This window comes from Bufo bufo, chromosome 9 (genome assembly GCF_905171765.1).
Source record: "Bufo bufo chromosome 9, aBufBuf1.1, whole genome shotgun sequence".
In the NCBI taxonomy this organism is placed as follows: domain Eukaryota; kingdom Metazoa; phylum Chordata; class Amphibia; order Anura; family Bufonidae; genus Bufo; species Bufo bufo.
In genome coordinates this window covers 166378177-166400491 of record NC_053397.1, presented here as the reverse complement: position 1 = coordinate 166400491, position 22315 = coordinate 166378177, and the positions used below count along the sequence as shown (strand labels likewise).

Below are 22315 nucleotides of genomic sequence, written 5' to 3'. Positions count from 1 at the left end.
CTGTGCCACATAACTCAACTGCTATACTACTACATGAGCTACATGTAGGGGAGAAAAAAAAGCAAGAGGACTTCATGTGCAGGTTGCTCCAGAAATGTTGAGATCTATGGCATATACAGAAATGCACCTATCTATTGTTGTTGTGCAAATGGGCAGAACACTTTGTCAAGCTTTTGTGATAAATATGCCTTTGGGAGTGAGACTGCAGCCTAGGATCTTGGGTGATTCTAAGGTGATTCAGTTGTGGAGAGAGACACGCAGATTCTTCTTAATGGCATGGTAAGGGATTGGACACTCACATGTTGAGCTGACATTTAGTTGACACAATACAAAATACATGTTTCAGTTACTAATCAGTCCCTCCTTCAGATGCATTTAAAGAGGACCTTTCACCACTCCTGACCTGTCTGTTTTAATATCTTTATGCATTTCCTATGTAATAACAATTCTGGAGCCTCTATTCTTATGGCTCTATGTTGTGCCATTCCTTTACTATTTCTATTAGAAGTTATGAATACATTTCTAGCAGTCTGCAGTAAGGGTACAGAGGGGAGGTAACCAGTTGGGGGTGTGTACCTGCACAGTCTGAAAATAGAAGCACTGATTGGATACAGCCAGACTGTGCAGGTGCACACCCCAACTGGTTACCACCCCTCCGTACCCTTACTGCAGACTGCTAGAAATTCATTCATAACTTCTAGCAGGAATAATAAAGGAATGGCACAACATAGAGTGATATGAATAGATGCTCCAGAATTGTTATTACATGGGGAATGCATGCAGCTACTAAAACAGACATGTCAGGATCAGTGAGAGGTTTTATTTAACATAATTAGTGAAGAGCAAAGTTGACAAAAATTCGATATGGCTGCTTCGCTGAATTTCACAAAGAAATTCGATTTGTAACGAATTACTTCGTCATGAAGTGAATTTCTTTGTGAGTAGCTGGCTCAATGATGGGGAACGGTGATTACGGGAATTAAGATGACCGCAGCAGCCTCTTCGCTCTCAAATGGATCAGGTGAGTATAATTTTTCCCCCCCATCATTTCAGGGAAAATTGATTAGTTACCACAAAACACAAGGAAATTCGGCTTCGTTATGAATCACATTATCCCTGAAATTCGGATCGAATTTGGATCCTTCAATTGGCTCAACACTAAACATAATCTACGGTATTTCAATTTGTCCTGAAGAAGAGACCAATTAGTAGTCTATATTGTATCAACTAATTAAAGTGACAAAGCTATAGTTTAGAGTCTCTGTTCGCTGAATGTGCAATTAGAAAGTATCTGCTTCTTTCTGTCTCCACAGTATGAATACTACTATACGAATAATTTTAAATTCGGCTTTGTTAAAGGGGTTGACTGAATTTAAAAAGAAAAATGCATGGAAAGGTTCAAATAATAAGAGAATACATACTCACTTACATGACATACTCATACACACATCAGCGCCACCGCTTTACTTCTCCATACCACTACATCTATGATGTCATGTTCTTGGCTGCAGCCGTGACATGCTCATATACTGCCAGGCCATTTTTTCTGGCGGAACGCCCCAGAACGGCGTTCCGCCACCTATTTTCTGCTGACTGTATGTCAGAAGGGGGGCGCTGGCAGGGCACAGCAGGAGATGAGCGCTGCGCTTCCATTGTGGAAGCGCTCACTCATCTCCAAAGTCATCTCATCTGTATCGTCGTCCTCAGGACGGCAATACAAATGTCTGTAATGCGGCAGAGCAGGGAGAGGTGTGTCCCCTCCCTGTTCCTCTGATAGGCTGCCAGCACTAGGCCGGCAGCCTATCAGAGGCCGCTGCAGGCGGCGCGATGACGTCATCGCGCCGCCTGAGCCAGCGAGGGACACAGGCCGGAAGAGGCCTGCATCGCATCCTGGAGGAGGTAAGTATAAGTTTATTATTATAATTTTTTATATGTAAAAATGACAATCCTGGCACATAAGGAAGGCTGCTGGGTTGGCACAGACATAAGGGGGGCTGCTGGGCTGGCACAGACATAAGGGGGGCTGCTAGCACATAAGGGGGGATACTGGCTACTGGCACATAAGGGGGGCTGCTGGCACATAAGGGGGGCTTCTGGCACAAACATAAGGAGGGCTGCTGACACAGACATAAGGGGGGCTGCTGGGCTGGAACAGACATAAGGGGGGCTGCTGGCACATAAGGGGGGCTACTGGCTACTGGCGCATAAGGGGGGCTGCTGGCACAGACATAAGGGGGGCTGCTGGGCTGGAACAGACATAAGGGGGGCTGCTGGCACATAAGGGGGTTACTGGCTACTGGCACATAAGGGGGGCTACTGGCACATAAGGGATAAGGGGGGCTACTGGCACATAAGGGGGGCTACTGGCACATAAGGGGGGCTACTGGCACATGATAGGGGGGCTACTGGCACATTACAGGGGGGCTACTGGCACTTGATAGGGGGGCTACTGGCACTTGATAGGGGGGCTACTGGCACATGATAGGGGGCTACTGGCACATGATAGGGGGGCACTCAGGCTACTGGCACATGATGGTGGGGGGCTCTTATTACTGGCACATGATTGGGGGGCATTTATGGGGGCCTATCTTACTGGTACATGATTGGGGGGCATCTATTGGGGCACTTATTACTGGCACATTATTGGGTGGCACTATAGGGACATCTACAGAGGCTAAAAAGAAGGGGTATTTTATATGGGGGCTCTGTATAGGGGCATTTTATACTGGACTAGGGCGGCGGCGGCCGCGGGCACTGGCAGCCTGGCTGTCACGACCGTCACTGGCAATTTTACTTGCATCCCTGTTCTATAAAGGGGCGGTTTTAGGGGGCGGTCCTATGGGTGGGTAGGGGCGTGGCCAGGGGAGGGGGGGTTCCACCACCTTTTCTTGGAGAAAAAAAGCCCTGTATACTGCACATGACCGCTGAAGCCATTCAATAACGTCTGCTATATACAGTATGATACCGCTATGGCCAGTGATTGGCTGCATCAGTCACATGCTGTATGTGGACACTGCATCAGCCAATGCTCATCCCAGTGGATTGGAGCAGCGACACTGCAGCAGCGAAGTTTGAAACATGAGTAAGCATTCTTTAATTATTTTCACTGCCTTTTTCCATTTTTTTAAACTCAGACAATCCCTTTAAGTATTTGGATTTCTGCATCTAGGAGGAGTGCGTCCATTTCTCCTGCATTTCCCATAAGATTCTTACACAGTTGGTGCTGTTCTTTTCCATTGATACCCAGTTTAGCGCTGTTGAGCTCAATCCGACTCTGTCTTCTGCTTTGAAGGCTGGTGTAAAGCCCGACTGTACGTCGCTTGGCCTTTCGGAGGATGTGACAGACATATTGAAAGATCTCCTCATAACAGTCCCCTGGCTCGGCATAACTAGCGACTGTGCTGGAGGATAAATACAAAGCCCTCTGCTCCTGCATCAGCTGGTGTTCTCTTTGCTTCGTCTCCGAGAACTGAGTGGCTATAACAACCAGGCACAAATTGATCATGAAAAACGATCCAACCTGTGGTAGAGAGAAAAACAAGATTACAATATTCCACTGGAAGCTTAGTGTACACCAGACATAGTCAAATTTTTATGTGGATTTGAAAAACTTCCAAGTCCAGGGAAGGGATAGATTAATAGCTTTACTTTCAGAAACAATCATAATAGTTACAGCAAATTACTTAAAGGGAACCTGACACTGGGATTTTGTGTATAGAGCTGAGGACATCGGTTGCTAAATGGCCGCTAGCACATCCGCAATATTCAGTCCTCATAGCTCTGTGTGCTTTTATTGTGTAAAAACACAGATTTGATACATATGCAAATTAACCTGAGATGTGTCCTGTACGTGAGATGAGTCAGGGACAGGACACATCTCAGGTTAATTTGTATATGTATCAAATAGTTTTTTTTCCACAATAAAAGCACACAGAGCTATGGGGACTGGATATTGCGGATGTGCTAGCGGCCATTTAGCAACCCATGTCCTCAGCTCTATACACAAAATCCCGGTGACAGGTTCCCTTTAAAGCAGGTTCTTTTTAGTTGTTTAATCACATAGAAAACCCTTTGTTTCTCTTCTTTAAGCATTGATCATGGCTGAGGTTTTGAAATTAAGCATATATAACTCAAGACCTTCTGAAGGTCCACATAATTCATAGCCCACTGACTTGATCCAACCTTTAGTCACATGACTACATTTGACCTGTTGTCCATATTCTACTACATAATGTCCACATTGAAAGCAGCTATATTATTGCACCCATTGAATGCTAGCTATGGGTCCATTGTGTGAGCGTGGAATTTATATGGAGGCACACAGAGGTTTTCTTTTTCTTTTCCTCACAGATTCCTTACTCCAGTACATACATTACTGTATTTAGAGAAGTATCAATCCTTAAATGTATTGCGTCTAAGGTAAAGTAAGAACCCCTAGCAAGTCCATGAGCTGCCATATAGTGTCTTATTCCATGCACACAGAATTTCATACCACCCAACTTTTTGGATGGTCAAAGAGGGTCACTTACACCGCATTATGTTAAAGATCAAAATAAGTAGCTGAAGCAGATCATGGCTGCAGACAGTGATTGGATGACCACCTTAGACACCTTACACCTTAGTTTATTAATGCACATTTGTTTCCCTGGTCAAAAAGAGGGACATTGAAGAAGCAAGGAGAGACAGAGGGACTTGGGTCAAAAAGAGGGACTGTCCCTTCAAAAGAAACATGGCTTTGCCTAATGTCTCCTGTTAAAAATCGAATGTACTTTGTCTCCTTATTTACAGATGAGTATCTTTAAAATGTACATCCAGTTAAAAGTGACTGAGAGATGAGGTGTAGAGAGTGATTACTCTATTCCAAACGCCTGAGCAAAGCTAAGAAGTTAACATCAATTTGATGAGAGACACTGCCTACACGTAAACGACAATACTTGGAAGCCAAGGATCATACTAATCCATAACACTGCTCATAGAAGCAAAACACTGGGGGTCCAGTCTATCCACTTCGGGCCCCTTTACACGAGCTGATGATCAGGGCAATTATCAAGAATTAGCTTTCCCAGGAATGCTTGTACCTGAGAACTCAATAAGGTACTGCTGATCACCTGATGAACGAGCAAATGAGCTTGTTCATCGGGTGAAAGCATAGCTGATAAGGATATCCAACTAATCATTTCTGCAGAGTAGATCGTGCTGTGTAAACAGAATCTTCTCGCCAGAAAAAATATGCTGTATGAGAAAAAGTAATTGTTAGTTTGTGAAATTTAAATATCATGAAATATTAAAAAAAATTGTGACATGTTCTATGGCGTAGCAAATTATGGAGGCATTCCTTAACAAAGCATTGCTTCTAGAGGAGAATATGGTGCCACGCAGAGGCCCTTTACAATGGCTCGTGAAGTGGTCACAGGTCTGCAATACTCTTGAAGTGGTCACAGGTCTGTAAGACTGACGAATAGGAATTGGACATTGTCATGCTGGCAGTCCTGACATTATATTCATGAACCGGGAAGCATAACATGGACAGTGCGATGGGTCGTTCCCAGGCGTTAAAGAGAATGTCCCACAAAATACAGTTATCCCCTATCCAAAGGTCTGATTACTGTAGGTCCCACCACTGGGGTTTCCAGTAATCACCAGGACAGGGGTCCCAAAACCCTCATTCCTCATGTGTGCACAACCACAGTGAAGAAGACTTTGAATACAGCGATGGTCATTCATGTGCAGCTCCATTCAATGTCTATGGGATTGATGGGCACAGCACTTGGCTGTTTTTTCCTGTTGTTAGGTAAAAATGTCCTTTGTTGGACAACCCGGTCAAGGACTTAGAATTGTGGATAAAAAGTGAATATAAACAGAACTTGAATCCTGTTAATCATAAAATAATCTGTAACTTCAGTCTGTAGAGATCTCCAAAGAAATACAAAAGACTGATCTTATTTCTGTGGTAATTTGCCCATTTTTGCCGTTGTGTCTTCTTGTTTTTACTTATAACATAAGTAATGGACGCAGCAGCCGAGAAGTAGTTGATGCACCTGAAACAATATATAGTAACACATATGGTATTTATAGGCTTACTGTGTAGAGCAGCCTCAGTACGCCCAGTCTATAGCTCGATTTCAGAGTTTTGCAGAATGTAAGCACACACCATGCTACTCTGCTGAGTGACCTCTCTTGGTCTCATTAGTGTGGGCCTGCTTGGTGCCTCCGCAGAGTCAAACTGTTAGGAAGCTAAATAGCAGGTAACTAAAACAGCTACAAGATAGTGATGTTCGCCTCTGCAGCAACACACAGCATGTGGAAGCACAGGAGGTCAGGAAAAGCTCCTAATTACACCCACCGCTATGTTTAGGTTTCTTTTGTTTTACAATATAGCATTTGAAAGCATCCTTTATGTGAATCAGTAAACAACATTTACAGGCTTTTTGGTGAATTTGGAGAGATTTCATTTCCTCAGCTGGATATTACAGCATAGTTGTTGCCTGCTACTTGTTACAGTATATCATCTCCTCCAAGTCCAGTCTGTAGTAGAGGTACACATTGTTTACCTCATTTAAAGCCTAGTTTGTCAGCCTGTGGTATGGTACGGATGCACAAGGGTCACATCACTAAAAGATACTTGCTGAGCTTTTAATAGGAAGCCCAGTGTATCATCATAATCTATGTAATATGATGTAATTTCTTTGAGTAGTGACTACTTGGCTTAAAGGGCATCTGTCAGCAGATTTGTACTTATGAAACTGAGGACCTGCTGCATGTGTTGGTCTCCTGTTCATAGGTGCCAGCATTGCTGAGAAAAACTATTTTTTAATAACTGCAAATGAACCTCTAGGACCTACAGGGGCGTTGCCATTACATCTAGAGGTTCTGCTCTTTCTGCAACTACTGCACCCTCTCCGCTTTGATTGACAGGGCCAGGCAGTGTAACTGTGACCACACTTGATGCTGACTTCTCCTAAAGTCTTGAGCTGTGTCATGAGCTTCAGTATATGGCACAGGTGCATTACAGAAAAGAAGCTCACTGTCAGTTCTCTTCAGTACTGCGAGCCTCTGTCCTGTACTGTGCCTGCATCGGATACTGAAGTGCACAGTCAGGGCCAGGTGTCACATTTACACTGCCTGACTCTGTCAATCAAAATGGTGAGGTTGCGGTGGTTGCAAAGAGAGCTAAGCCTCTAGGTGTAACAGCAACACCCCGTTGCTCTTATGGGCTCATTTTCATATATTAAAATGATATTTTTCTTAGCAACATGGGCACATATGAACATGGGACCAACACAGATGCCGTCAGTTGCCAAGCACATATGCAGCAGGTCAGACAGTTTCAAAGGTAAAATCTGCTGACAGACGCCCTTTAAAGGAGTTTTCTGGGTTCCAGATATTGAAGGCCTATCCTTGGGAGGGGTCTTCAGTATCAGATTGCTTGGGGATACAACTCAGCACTCTTGCTAACCAGCTATATGAAGGGTCCATGGAGTTTGTACTATGACCTGTTCTTTGTTTATAACTGTCCATCTACCTGCACACCATCTAATTAGTTGTCCTCTTTTCCAGGCGGCAACAGCATACTAACTTACGGTGGGTGATCATCTACTGTCTCCATCTCACCGTCAGGACAAGATAACTACAAATACTCCAAAAGTGAGAGAGCACTCCAACTTGCGATTTACAATCAGTTGCTTCATTTTTCATTTATCTCAGAGATTAAACATATTAAATTTATAGCGTAGTTTCTGGCCACAAAGGATGCAGGGGTCCTTTATTGAGCTCTATTTGGTGCACGTGACTAAGGTTGGCATTTGTAACGACTGCTGGATCTGAAAAGTGACATGCTCTGAGTCAGTGTGCGTCAGAGTGCTGTCTCACTTATACTGTATTTAGTTGTAGTGGTGCAAGGTACTGCCACTTTGTTCTGTTTACTTGAATAGCTGTAATAGCCTTCACTGTCACTACAAAGTAAATTGCATGCAGTTGGATGGCTCATGTAAAAAATTAAGAGACCACAATACTTGCATGAGTTTTGAAAGCCCTTCAAAAAGCTGATTGGCAAGAGAATGGAGAATCTGACCCCCAGAATATAATATTGATTGCATTTCCTGCACATAGGCCATCAATATCCTGAGCCCAGAAGACCCCTATAAGAACCTTGAGAAACACTGGATTATGGGATATGTGTTGCACACAATATTTATGCAGAGACTTGACCTCTGCAATAATATATGCATTTGCTATCATAAATATGTCATGTTTAGCTAATACATTTTTATTGAGTTCAATATCTAAGTTCAAACATTAGCACCAGGAACACTTCAGCAGATGTTGGAGCCAAATTTCTACTGGGGAAATATGTTACATGCCTTTCTACTGAAGGGTGGGGTCAACAGATGGACCACTGTGACTTTTAACCCAATGAACCAAATAAACCTGAAGATGGCCTTAACTGAACATTTAGGCTATAAAGATTGGTTTCGGACTGGATATGAGCAGTGTCTCAGGGGTACTTTTTCTCATTATGGTACGCTGAGTACGTGTATGCAGTATTGTAGCCCAGGATATGTCCCTTTTGGTTGCTTGCAAAGATATTCAAATTAGCTTTCCTAATCCTATCTGATGCGGGCAGATGTTAGACATGATAATTTGCATATATTTCAACCAGAAATCCAGAGGAGCATTGTCTACCCTACAATAGTTGTCACGTTTATCAACTGGTCTCCATAATAGAAATAGTACCCACTCAGAGGTTCCCCTAAGGCCTTGCAACTAGAAATGTTCTCATCTGCTTTTCTCTGAGTAAGGGCTTTTGTCCTGAAAGAAATATTTGCAGATGTGATGCAGGCTTATCTGTTTTTCTAGCTTTGCTACGCAAGCATGTTTAAAAGGCAGGAAGGCATCTTTGCCAAACTGCTATGTGAAAATAATACAGAACTCAGATTGCTGCTCTATGTAGTAAGATAGCTATAATTATAGCTATTTCCTATTCACCTGAGCAAACTTCTCAGTATAGTAAAAAATACAACACCTATTTATTTCACAATTTTAGTTTAATGTCAGATGAACCAGAAAGACATCCCACAAAACTTATACATAGCTCAATAAAACAAGCAAGCTGATTCTCTTTCTAGATGGACAAGAGAACCAGAATGCCTTAAGAGAAAGTTATTTTACTTGGTTGACTTGCTTCGTGGGGTTCTCTTTAGGTTGCTTTTTATCATTTGGCAGACCAAAAAACATGCATGAGCATGAAGATGATATCACAAATCGCATATCTTAATTCTTCTGGCTTTAGATAGGATATCCCTGTTTCTTTTCTTGTCAGGTAAGCTAATTTGCATACCTTTGGCATTCTGGGAAATATATTCAAATTAGCTTTTCTTGAAAAACAGAAAAGAATGCTAATCATTTCTCATTCCAGCTGAATTAAGATATATGCTTTGTACATACTCTTCCTAGAAACCAAGAGCAGTGTTGCCTGAGATACAATGTTCATGCAATATTTCTAGTTGCACAGCCTTAGGGGGGACCAATGGGTGGGTACTATTTCTATTATGGAGACCAGTTGATATACATGACAACTACTGTAGACTAGCCAATGCTCCTCTGGATCTCTGGGTAAAAATATGCAAATTATTGTGTCTAACACCTACAGGTATCAGATAGGTTTAGGAAAGCTAATTTGAATATATTTCCCAGAAAACCAAAGGGGCATCGCCTGGACTACAATACTGTGCACACATACTTGACATAGAAGGGGCATTGCCTGATCTACAATACTGCATACTCAGCATACCATTGAGTATGAAGAGAAAGAGTATAATAAGAAAGAGTACCCCTTAGACAATACATATGCATATATTGTTGAGAAGCACATATTTGTGTACTAGGCTGTCTTGCTCTTTCTCTGATCACAAAAATTTTAGTTTGTCTGAATAAGAACTTTTTGAGAAGTTTGGACCAAATCCTAAACCGGTAGAACCAGTTTGCTCATCCTAATTTAGGACACCAGCAACTGAGGAGACACATAGGGTATGGCTCCTAAGCATATTCCCTTATTAAATAGATTACTTTTACCTGGGACCTTTTGCCACTCTGTCTTAGATAATTGAATTATCATCATTCTCACGTGGTGACCTCATTTGTTCCACAGTCCGATGACTCAAGGCACCATAAATCGATAGATGTTCAATATAAAAGATACGCAAATAAACAGGGCCACTTAGTTCAACCTCTCCCAGATAAGAAATTGTCTACAGCAGTGTTTCTCAACTTCAGTGCTCAGGGTACACCTGCTGGTCATGATAACTATTGTATCCCAATGCACTGACAATAATGATATCACCTGCTCAATACTAAAGAAATCCTGAAAGCATAACATGGCAGGGGTCATGAGGACTAGAGTTGGGAAACACTGGTCTAGGGAAGGTACAAAAACCCACTGAGCAGATGTGACAGTTTTACCTAACAGAAAAAAAACTCCAACTGTACCAGAACTTTGTCTCTGCATCTGTCAGTCTCTTGTTATTATACTTATTAAAAACCTGAGGTTTAATTCATGCTTATGTTGCCTTTTTTAAGTTCTCTTATTGATTTCAGAATTTATAGCAAAGTTTTCTAGTTTATTACTTACTATTATAAGGAGAATGAAGTAGATAAAGTTGTAGAAGGAGTGTGCATCCATGACATAATACATGATCTCTACCCAGCCCTCTAATGTAATGACCTGTAAGACAGAGAACAGAAATTTAAGTATACTATTTAAAGAAGAAGAAAAAAACATGACTAAATGAATGTGTAACGACCCAGTGATAGTCATTAACACATTTTATTTGTAGGAAATTATTTTATAGGAGTCACTTGAAAATGTAAATGACAAAACTCCACCTGGAATATGACAATCCAAGCATAACCAATGTTATCAAAATTAATTGCGCCCTTGTGTGGATTGGTGTTGCTGGTGCGACAAACATTGTAGTATTGATTCCAGTTGACACACATGCCGCTGACATTAAACTCCTGTCGGATGGAGTTGTAGTAATAATAGTCCTCTTTATCCAAGCAGCATTCGTGCCCCCGATCTCTAAGTGGTCGGATCTCATGACACCCCATGATTCCATTGTCACCAGATAATGAACAGATAAATGGCATTTCATCATCTTCTTCAGGCTGGTAATATGGTGGTAACGTGATATCACCTTGTCTGAAAGACATAAATTGAAAATAGTCCAACTATGATGGATAATAATCAATACGACAAAGTATACCCAAATGTTGAAATACTAAACACAGCAACATGACGATAATATTGCAATAAAGAAATGCAATAGACATATTTAAGAATTGTTGTCTTAGTGGTTAAGGGCAGGTGATAACATTTTGAATTTTTTTTATACAGTTATTTGCAAAAGGAATAAAGAAAGTGCAGCCATATTGGTTTAAATTTATAAAAACTAATAGTAATAAAGGGTTGTCATACAATGAATATGCTGACCAAATATCAGTTCATCATGAATCTCTGAGAAGCTTATTTAAAAGTGTATATCTGCATTCCCTGTCTTTTTATTTTTTTATTTTAGAAAATTGCTCACTGTATGTCATGTTTCACAGATATTCTTATAGGGAAACCTTTACTAGGTATGACCATATAAGAAATATTCTTTATGTGAAGATTTCTCCTTATGGAGAGCACATAAGCACCTAGTAGGCATGGTCTCTAAAATTCCTAATACCTAGCAGGCATCCTTGGCTTGTTTCCTCTTTAGGAAGGAAAGCTAATTTGTATATCTTTTCCCCAGAAACCCAGAGAAACATTGCTTAGTCTATAAGACTCCTCACACCTACAAGGTGCTCCTGTGCGCTCCATAAAGAGAAATAGTTCCCCCAGATGTCGGCCAAGTTCTATTTACTCTGGTAAGGGGCAATCTAAGGTATGCTTTAACCCCTTAGGGATCACCCATAGGTGTTTTTACAGCGGTCACTTTGGGGCCTTCGGCTGGAGCGCCGCCTTTTTACGGAGGCACTTCAGCCCAAGCTAGCGCTATAAAAAAAAAGCACAGAAGCTCCCTGCCCGCAGTAAACTTTCTTCTTCCTCTCATGTAAGAGAAGAGGGAGAAAGTCTCAGATGCGAGGATCGGGTCCCACAGCTTTTCCCCGACCCTCACCCCACCCCCCAGTACCTTAGCAAAGATGGCGGTGGCTGCTGCCCTTACAGTAGTTCTCCCTCCTCAGGAAAGGAGAGAGACTAATAAATTATGACCTGATTAGGGCAATATAGCCCCAAAATGTTTTAATAAAGGGCAGAAACCCCCCTCCCTCATAGAATAAAAAATAAATAAAAATGGCGCAGACATGCCCACTGGTCACTGTGCTGAAGATCTGCCTTCAGCACAGTAACCATCAGGGACCATTACTATTGGTCTCCATGATAACCCTATCATGGAGATCACATTCATTATATTTAATAACACAGCCAGGACATGGGCTGTGCTCCTCTCTCCCCTCAGTGCAGATGTTCTGTGAGGAGAGAGAGATCAGACTTCTTCCTGGCTGTGCTATTTACTGTGGGAATTTTTTTTAATCAATTTAGAAACTGTCCGTCCTTAACTGGCGGGGGCGTCTATTAGGGACAGTCAGTTACCTCCTTTTATTAGGGACCGTGTGTCCGTCTGTCACTGGCGGTCAAAGGCCATCTGTCACTGTCAATCTGTCACTGGCGGTTAGAGGCCATCTGTCACTGTCCATTTGTTAGTCAGTCAGTGGGCATCTGTTAGGGTCCGTCCATAATAGTCGGTCAGTGGGCGCTCCGCTACTGACGCTAGTGAACATTTAATTTCAATTTTTAGAGTGGAATATATATTAGCTTTGTGCTTAAGGCCTCTTTCACACGGGCGCCATATTTTTGGCCCGGATAAGAGGCGAGTGCGTTGCGGGAACATGCACGATTTTTCTGCACGAGTGCAAAACATTGTAATGCGTTTTGCACGCGCGTGAGAAAAATCGGCATGTTTGGTACCCTAACCCGAACTTCTTCACAGAATTTCGGGTTTGGGATCGGGGTTGTGTAGATTGTATAATTATCCCTTATAACATGGTTATAAGGGAAAATAACAGCATTCTGAATACAAAATGCATAGTACAATAGCGCTGGGGGGGGTTAAAAAAAATAAAAAATAATTAAACTCACCTTAATCCACTTGCTCGCGCAGCCGGCATCTCTTCTGTCTCCTTCTTTGCTGATTGCAGGAAAAGGACCTGTGGTGACTTCACTCCGGTCATCACATGGTCCATCACATGAGCTTTTACCATGGTGATGGATCATGTGATGGATCATGTGATGACTGGAGTGACGTCACCACAGGTCCTTTTCCTGCAATCAGCAAAGAAGGAGACAGAAGAGAAGCCGGGCTGCGCGAGCAAGTGGATTAAGGTGAGTTAAATAATTTTATATTTTTTTAACCCCTCCAGCACTATTGTACTATGCATTCTGTATTCAGAATGCTATTATTTTCCCTTATAACCATGTTATAATGGAAAATAATAAAATGATCGGGTTCCCATCCCGATCGTCTCCTAGCAACCGTGCGTGAAAATCGCACTGCATCCGCACTTGCTTGCGGATGCTTGCGATTTTCACGCAGCCCCATTCACTTCTATGGGGCCTGCGTTGCGTGGAAATCGCACAATATAGAGCATGCTGCGATTAAAACGCAACGCAGAAGTGATGCGTGAAAATCAACGCTCATGGGAACAGCCCCACAGAAATTAATGGGTCCGGATTCAGTGCGGGTGCAATGCGTTCACCTCACGCCTTGCACCCGCGCTAAATACTTGCCCATGTGAAAAGGGCCTAAAGGGGTTGTGTCTCACTTCGGCAAATGGCTTTTATCATGTAGATAAAGTTAATACAAGGCACTTACTAATGTATTGTGATTGTCCATATTGCCTTCTTTGCTTGGTGAATTCATTTTTTGATCACATTATATACTGCTCATTTCCAATTGTTATGACCACCCAGTAATCCAGCAGTGGTGGTCATGCTTGGACATTATAGGAAAATGCACCAGCCTCTGGTGGCCAGGATTTTGGGAGCACGCATAGACCGATGCTTTTTCCTATAGCATGCAAGTACGACCACTGCTGCAGGATTGCAGGGTGGAAACCATGGAAATAAGCAGTGTATAATGTGATAGAAAAAATAATCATGCCAGCAAAGGAGGCAACATGGACAATCACAATACAATAGTAAGTGCCTTGTATTAACCTCTACATGATAAATGCCATTTGCTGAAGTGAGACAATTCCTTTAACCACTTCCCATCTGGGCCCTTTGCCCCCTTCCTGACCAGGCCAAATTTTGCAAAACTGACATATCTCACTTTATGTGGTAATAACTTTGGAACGCCTTTATTTATCCAAGTCATTCAGAGATTGTTTTCTCGTGACACATTGTACTTCATGATAGTCATAAATTTGAGTCAAAATATTTCACCTTTATTTATGAAAAAATCCCAAATTTACCCAAGAATTTGAAAAATTCGCAATTTTCTAAATTTCAATTTCTCTGCTTTTAAAACAGAAAGTGATACCTCATAAAATATTTATTATTTAACATTCCCCATATGTCTAATTTATGTTGGCATCATTTTGGAAATGTCATTTTATTTTTTTAGGACGTTAGAAGGCTTAGAAGTTTAGAAGCAATTCTTAAAATTTTTAAGAAAATTGCCAAAACCCACTTTATAAGGACCAGTTCAGGTCTGAAGTCACTTTGTGGGGCCTACATAGTGGATACCCCCATAAATGACCCCATTGTAGAAACTACACCCCTCAAGGTATTCAAAACCGATTTTACAAACTTTGTTAACCCTTTAGGCGTTCCACAAGAATTAAAGGAAAATGGAGATCAAATTTTAAAATTTCACTTTTTTGGCAGATTTTCCATTTTAATCAATTTTTTTCTTTAACACATCGATGGTTAACAGCCAAACAAAACTCAATATTTATTACCCAGATTCTGCGGTTTACAGAAACACCCCACATGTGGTCGTAAACTGCTGTATGGGCACACGGCAGGGCGCAGAAGATAAGGAACTCCACATGGTTTTTAGATGCCATGTCCCATTTGAAGCCCCCTGATGCACCCTTACAGTAGAAACTCCCAAGAAGTGACCCCATTTTGGAAACTAGGGGATAAGGTGCCAGTTTTATTAGTACTATTTTTGGGTACATATGATTTTTTGATCATTCATTATAACACTTTATGGGGCAAGGTGACCAAAAAATTGGTTGTTTTAGCACAGTTTCTATTTATTTATTTTTACAGCGTTCACCTGAGGGGTTCAGTCAAGTGACATTTTTATAGAGCAGATTGTTACGGACGTGGCGATACCTAATATGTATACTTTTTCTCATTTATTAAAGTTTTACACAATAATAGCATTTTTGAAACCAAAAAATTATGTTTTAATGTGTCCATGTTCTGAGAGCTATAGTTTTTTTATTTTTTGAGAGATTTGCTTGTTTTGACACAGTTTTTTTTTTTTTTTTTTTACGGTGTTCACCCGAGGGGTTAGGTCATGTGATATTTTTATAGAGCTGGTTTTTACGGACGCGGCAATACTAAATATGTCTATTTTATTTTATTTTTTCTATTTTTAATTTTTTTTTTTATTCCTTACTTGGGATTTTTTTTTTTTTTACATGTGAAACTTTTTTTTATTTTATTTTTTCAACCCTTTATTTTATTTTTATTTTATTTTACACTTTTCGTCCCCCATAAGGTCATACAAGACCTCTGGGGGACATTTACTTCACTTTTTTTTTTTTTTTACACTGTTGATTTCTCCTGTAACTGGGGCTGACATAGTAGCCCCAGTTACAGGACAAATGCACCCCTATAGAGGCTGTAAAGCAGCAATCCTGCGCTGTACAGCCTCACAGCAGGGCTGATCGAGGTCTCTGAGAGACCTCACACAGCTCCTGCACTCTCCGGTCACGGCGGTCACATGACCGCCGGGCCGGAACAGGAAGCGCACAGCGCTTCCTGCTCTGCAGACACAGCGCTCGGCGAGCGCTGTGTCTGCAGCGATCGTGAAGGCAGGGACACCTGGGCACTGTCCCTGCCTTGTCTTAGGGTTGCCCTGCTGTCACTGACAGCGGGCAACCCGATCAGCAGCTGCACGATTAGCGTGCAGCTGCTATTTCTGACAGGACGTTTTAAAACGTGCTGTCAGAAATAGACGTCCACCCATAGGACGTTTATATCCTATGGGCGGACGTGAGGCGGTTAAACCTAACCCTTTGTCTAGAAAAGCTACAACAGTTTTCTTACTCTACCCTCCTACTGGAGCAAGAATGCGACTTAAAAAAAAAGTCTCAATGATAAATCTGGAATGAAACATAGCTAACCACATCCACTTTCCAACCTACAGTGTCAGAAAAAGTACACTGCTCAAAAAAATAAAGGGAACACTTAAACAACACAATGTAACTCCAAGTCAATCACACTTCTGTGAAATCAAACTGTCCACTTAGGAAGCAACACTGAGTGACAATCAATTTCACATGCTGTTGTGCAAATGGGATAGACAACAGGTGGAAATTATAGGCAATTAGCAAGACACCCCCAATAAAGGAGTGGTTCTGCAGGTGGTGATCACAGACCACTTCTCAGTTCCTATGCTTCCTGGCTGATGTTTTGGTCACTTTTGAATGCTGGCGGTGCTTTCACTCTAATGGTAGCATGAGACGGAGTCTACAACCCACACAAGTGGCTCAGGTAGTGCAGCTTATCCAGGACGGCACATCAATGCGAGCTGTGGCAAGAAGGTTTGCTGTGTCTGTCAGCGTAGTGTCCAGAGCATGGAGGCGCTACCAGTAACAGGCCAGTACATCGGGAGACGTGGAGGAGGCCGTAGGAGGGCAACAACCCAGCAGCAGGACCGCTACCTCCGCCTTTGTGCAAGGAGGAACAGGAGGAGCACTGCCAGAGCCCTGCAAAATGACCTCTAGCAGGCTACAAATGTCTGCTCAAACGGTCAGAAACTGACTCCATGAGGGTGATATGAGGGCGTGACGTCCACAGGTGGGGGTTGTGCTTACAGCCCAACACTGTGCAGGACCTTTGGCATTTGCCAGAGAACACCAAGATTGGCAAATTCGCCACTGGCGCCCTGTGCTCTTCACAGATGAAAGCAGGTTCACACTGAGCACATGTGACAGACGTGACAGAGTCTTGAGACGCCGTGGAGAACGTTCTGCTGCCTGCAACATCCTCCAGCATGACCGGTTTGGCATTAAGTCAGTAATGGTGTGGGGTGGCATTTCTCTGGAGGGCCGCACAGCCCTCCATGTGCTCGCCAGAGGTAGCCTGACTGCCATTAGGTACCGAGATGAGATCCTCAGACCCCTTGTGAGACCATATGCTGGTGCGGTTGGCCCTGGGTTCCTCCTAATGCAAGACAATGCTAGACCTCATGTGGCTGGAGTGTGTCAGCAGTTCCTGCAAGACGAAGGCATTGATGCTATGGACTGGCCCGCCCGTTCCCCAGACCTGAATCCAATTGAGCACATCTGGGACATCATGTCTCGCTCTATTCACCAACGTCACGTTGCACCACAGACTGTCCAGGAGTTGGCAGATGCTTTAGTCCAGGTCTGGGAGGAGATCCCTCAGGAGACCGTCCGCCACCTCATCAGGAGCATGCACAGGCGTTGTAGGGAGGTCATACTGGCACGTGGAGGCCACACACACTACTGAGCCTCATTTTGACTTGTTTTAAGGACATTACATCAAAGTTGGATCAGCCTGTAGTGTGTTTTTCCACTTTAATTTTGAGGGTGACTCCAAATCCAGACCTCCATGGGTTGAAAATTTGATTTCCATTTTTTTTATTTTTGTGTGATTTTGTTGTCAGCACATTCAACTATGTAAAGAACAAAGTATTTCAGAAGAATATTTAATTAATTCAGATCTAGGATGTGTTATATTTGTGTTCCCTTTATTTTTTTGAGCAGTGTATTTTCATACCACTTGAACTTTTCCAAAAACTTTTCATGTTACACCCACAAACTTAAATGCATTTTATTGGGTTGCTTTGATCGAAACCATTCCATTGTAGCTCTGGCTGTATGTGTCACGGTCATATTGGTGTTTGACCGTGACGCGGTTGCCGTGCAGACTGTTTGCCAGGGGCAACGTGTAGTTTGTGGTTTGCACGTGCACTTCCCCTTTAAGGTGTGCCTTCCTGCTGTTTGGTGAGCAAGGGGATAATCTTCTGGCTAGTGGGGATTAAGGTGTTTCCTGGGTGTGGCCGCAAGCTTGATATAAACCTGTGGCTTTGTGGCTGGGTGCAGTTGTAGTACAGCCTTGCTTGGTGTTGGAGCTTTTCTCCTTGCCTGGGTGTTCCAGCTCAGTCCATGAGGACCACCTTATGGAACATAAATTACCCTCCCTGATGTACCCTCCATGTACCTTTACCCTCACTTGTTGTATGTGCGGTGTGGGTTTATGTTTTGGGTATGTGTAGCGTTTTGTTGGTTGTTACATGTCTGGGCTTGTGTTGGGCCCTGCATGTATGCTATACGTCACCCGGTATGTTGATACCTCCGTGAGGGGGCTGGTTTCCCGGAGGGGTTAACCATTAGTCTGTATGCAGTGAGTGCTGCCTGGGGCTGCCGTGCTCCTTGCGGCATGGGGTCCAGGCAGTATCACGAGTGCTGGATACCTGTGTGTGTTGTCTGTACGGTGTTTGGTGTGTGGGCACCTAAACTTATGCTCGGGTTCCAGTCGTGGTGGCAGCGGCAGGTAAGTGGGTTTTCCGGTGTTCTTACCTGCCGATCCAGATGCTGCATATGGTCATTTCCTTTCCACCTGTTACTAAGCAGCTGGAGACTCCGGTTCGTCTGAGTCCCTGAGAAACCGGTTGTCTCTTATTCCTGACCCCTATGCCAGGGACCGTCGGGGTCAGCAGGATCCAGGTTCCAGTGCATGAGCCCTCCCACTTTCAGGGTTTGCTCATGCGGTCAGGAGATCAGGGTCAGGATTAGGGCGGCTGTAGGTTGTGGCCTGCTCCCTTCATTGTTGTCTGGCCTAGTAACAGTTCCCATTATACGGCGGGGGGTTTCTCCCACTCCCCACCATGACAGTATGTTTAGGGTCGTTGTCCTGCTGGAAAGTGAATCTCTGCCCCAGTCAAAAGTCTTAAGCAGCCTCTACCAGGTTTTCCTCCAGGATTGCCCTGTATTTAGATCTATCCATCTTCCCATCAACTCTGACCAGCTTCCCTGTACTTGCTGAAGAAAAGCATCACCACAGCATGTTATGCCACCACCATGTTTTACGGTGAGGATGGTGTGTTCAGGGTGATGTGCAGTGTGTAAAATATGTGTATCTTTATTAAAAACGTAAAAATCTATGAAAATATGTAAAAATTGTCTCATTTTCCTATTTTCAACTGCAATATTTCACATACATAAATACTATTCAATATTTTTATCAGACAAATAATTGCACAACTTTATTTTGGCTGCACTTACAAATAACTTTTAATTTTTTTTTATTAGGAGACCATTTTAACATTCATTTTAAAAAATGTTAAGTACATATTTTTTCCTGCAACAAGCCAAGTTTGCAGAGGCTTATAAGTGTCAGAATAATAAAATCCCCCCCTAAAGTGAAAACCCCCTCATTTTGAAAACTAGACCCCTTAACATAATAATCTATGGGTGTAATGAGTTTTTTGACTGCCTAGTTTTATAAAGAAATTAATGCTAAGGTAAAGAAAAAAATAATTTTTTACACAAGTGTCAATTTAAAGATTTTTTTTTTTCTAAAAAGCACATGAAAATGAAGAAGTACACCCCAAAATGTATCACCCCATTTCTCCTGTCTTCAGAAATATCCCCATTGTGGCCCTAATCTTATGTCTTGACACACGACAGGGCCCAAACATAAAGGAGCACCTGGGGCCTTTCAGATAATAAACCGAAAATGGTTCAGGCCCCGTTGCACACATGTGGAGGCGTTGAGCTGCAAAATGATAGAAAACCCTTATAAATGACCCCATTTTAAAAACTAGATCCCTTAAAGCATGCATCTAGTGGTGTAGTGAGCATGCTATGTGCAAAATTATTATAGGATAAAATAATGAGTATATATGGTTTTATTCAAATTGTTAATAAAATGTTCACAGGAAATTGGAGAAAAACTATTTTTAGATGGGTAACCCTGTTACTGTCTTAGAAATATGCCACATTCTAATCTTTGTGGCACGTACAGATGAGAAGTGAAGCTGTGCACTTATAAGGGAGGCAGATTTCTAAAAAGGCATTTGCCTGTACATATGACTATGTCTTGTCCCGCATTTCTGTCATTCTGATGCTGTTGTGAGCAGAGTTCTGGTCTGACATATAATTACTTATTGCAGAAAAAAACTAACTGAACTGTCCAAGTAAACGGAGCAAAATGTCTCCAACTATGTTGCAAATTCCAGTTTGTTCACAAGATACAAGAACACCGATAGGGCTGTAATGACAAGCTGGAATTCAAGGACAGTGACTGGTCGTTCAACGTCTCTTTAGCCCCATCAATTCCTATATGAGAGATGAACGTGCTAAGTGACGCGGTGTACCATAACAGGCCCCTGCCCGGCAAGGTAGAAACCGCTATGCACACAATCAACCAGTCGCCTACAAAATATATAAAAGGACAGTGTCCAGAACCGTCTGTAAGGTAATAGATCACAAGTTCCCAAAATGATGTCAGGACTTCTAGACGTGTTGTGGGGTGTAAGAGGTCCACAATTTTTTTTTCTTATTAATGCCCTTAGTGTACTGGTGAGGAACAACTCAATCATTAGAAATCTTCCAAATAAGAAAATATCATGCCAATATCATGATACAGTAATGTAAATGGAATTAATAGCTTTGTGTGGCAGGACATAGTCATAAAAAAAATGAAATAATGAAAAATGAAATAATGAAAATTTAGAAAACAAATAAAAAAAGGTAAAATTTGTTCCAATGTCTGAAAAAAACGAAAAATTAGCTCCACAATCTATACCAAAAGGATAGGAAAGCACACAAACTAAACAGAAGATTATAAATTGACTTCCTGAAAAGCAATCTAAATTAGGTAGATTGCTACCTTTTTATGCCAGGCCCAATTTTTTCGCCTCACCAAGTAGGGTTGAAGCGCCTGGTCCGAGAGGTCTACACCTTCCATAAATTTATTATAATCTGTCACACAGACCGGTTTATATTTGTCAACAGTAGCCCCCCCTCTCCCTAACTGCTACTGTGGTGTCTGCATGCACGGTGGTGAGCATGTAGACATCCTTTCTGTTCTTCCACTTCACTGCAAGCAGCTGGTCACTTGCAAGGGCGAAGGATGTTCCTCTCTCCAAACTCTTGGACACCAGTGGTTGTGGGTATCCCACTCTATTTTTACAGACTGTCCCACAAGCCCCTGCGTTTGCAGCATGGAGGGATTTAAAAAGGGATATGCTGGTATGAAAATTATCAGTGTACTCTTGGTACCCTTTGTGTAGAAATAGCGCCAATAGATCCCACACAATTTTTCCCAATGTCCCAATATTTTCGGGGCAGCTTGGGGGGTTAAGTTGGGAGTCTCTACCCTCATATACATACAGACCGCAGGTGTAGCCGGTTGTGCTCTCGCACACCTTATATAATTTTACCACCTGGACAGAAGGAAAGGTGGCCTTTAAAACTAAAAAGGGATTAATCGACGGATAGATTTTTATCAGGGGTATATCGTTTTAAGAAAAAATCCCTAAGTAGGGAAATAAGGGGTCTCACTTTATTTAGGTGGTCGTCTGCTGGGTCAGTTCAGGGGGTTACTTGGGAATTATCAGAAAAATGTATAAACTGCATTAGAGCTTCATAGCGGTTTCAGGACATAACTGCTGCAAACACAGGGGTTGAGTAGGCAGTACTCGCAGCCCAATAGGATCGGACAGATGGCTTTCTTACAATGCCCATGTCCAGCGTAAGCCCCCCAATTTTTTTTATTTCAGGGACACTTGTGGGGGTCCACAGCAAATTGTGTGGCGTACAAATTAGTCTGCTGCACAATTAATTCCAGGACTTTATCGTCCACAAATAAATGAAAAAAATCATAAGGGGTAAAATTGGTGATGTCCACATTAATTTGGGGAGTAGATAAAAATTTAGATACTTGGGGCGAAAATGATGAAGCAGGAACCCACATAGTAGAAGGGACGGGAATGCTGGAGAATGAGATGAGGTGGCGACTTCTACCACCATAGGGCTATGGGGTCTGGGGATGGAAGCGGAA

The 22315-nt window shown here is 42.4% G+C and overlaps 1 protein-coding gene and 1 long non-coding RNA gene across 2 annotated transcripts in view; one reads left to right on the top strand and one right to left on the bottom strand.

The window, feature by feature from the left end:
* Positions 1 to 22315, bottom strand: part of CACNA1I (calcium voltage-gated channel subunit alpha1 I) — a 589793-nt gene that overhangs the window by 352461 nt on the left and 215017 nt on the right. The window contains exons 5-7 of the mRNA XM_040407395.1: positions 10882 to 11197; positions 10628 to 10720; positions 3214 to 3520 (exon numbers count right to left, since the gene is read on the bottom strand). Of these exons, the coding sequence (XP_040263329.1) occupies positions 3214 to 3520; positions 10628 to 10720; positions 10882 to 11197 (716 nt within the window). The remainder of the gene's footprint in view (positions 1 to 3213; positions 3521 to 10627; positions 10721 to 10881; positions 11198 to 22315) is intronic.
* LOC120978939 overlaps positions 1 to 22315 on the top strand; it is a 67339-nt gene that overhangs the window by 36118 nt on the left and 8906 nt on the right. The window contains exon 2 of the long non-coding RNA XR_005774212.1: positions 7558 to 7644. This is a non-coding gene — a long non-coding RNA (uncharacterized LOC120978939). The remainder of the gene's footprint in view (positions 1 to 7557; positions 7645 to 22315) is intronic.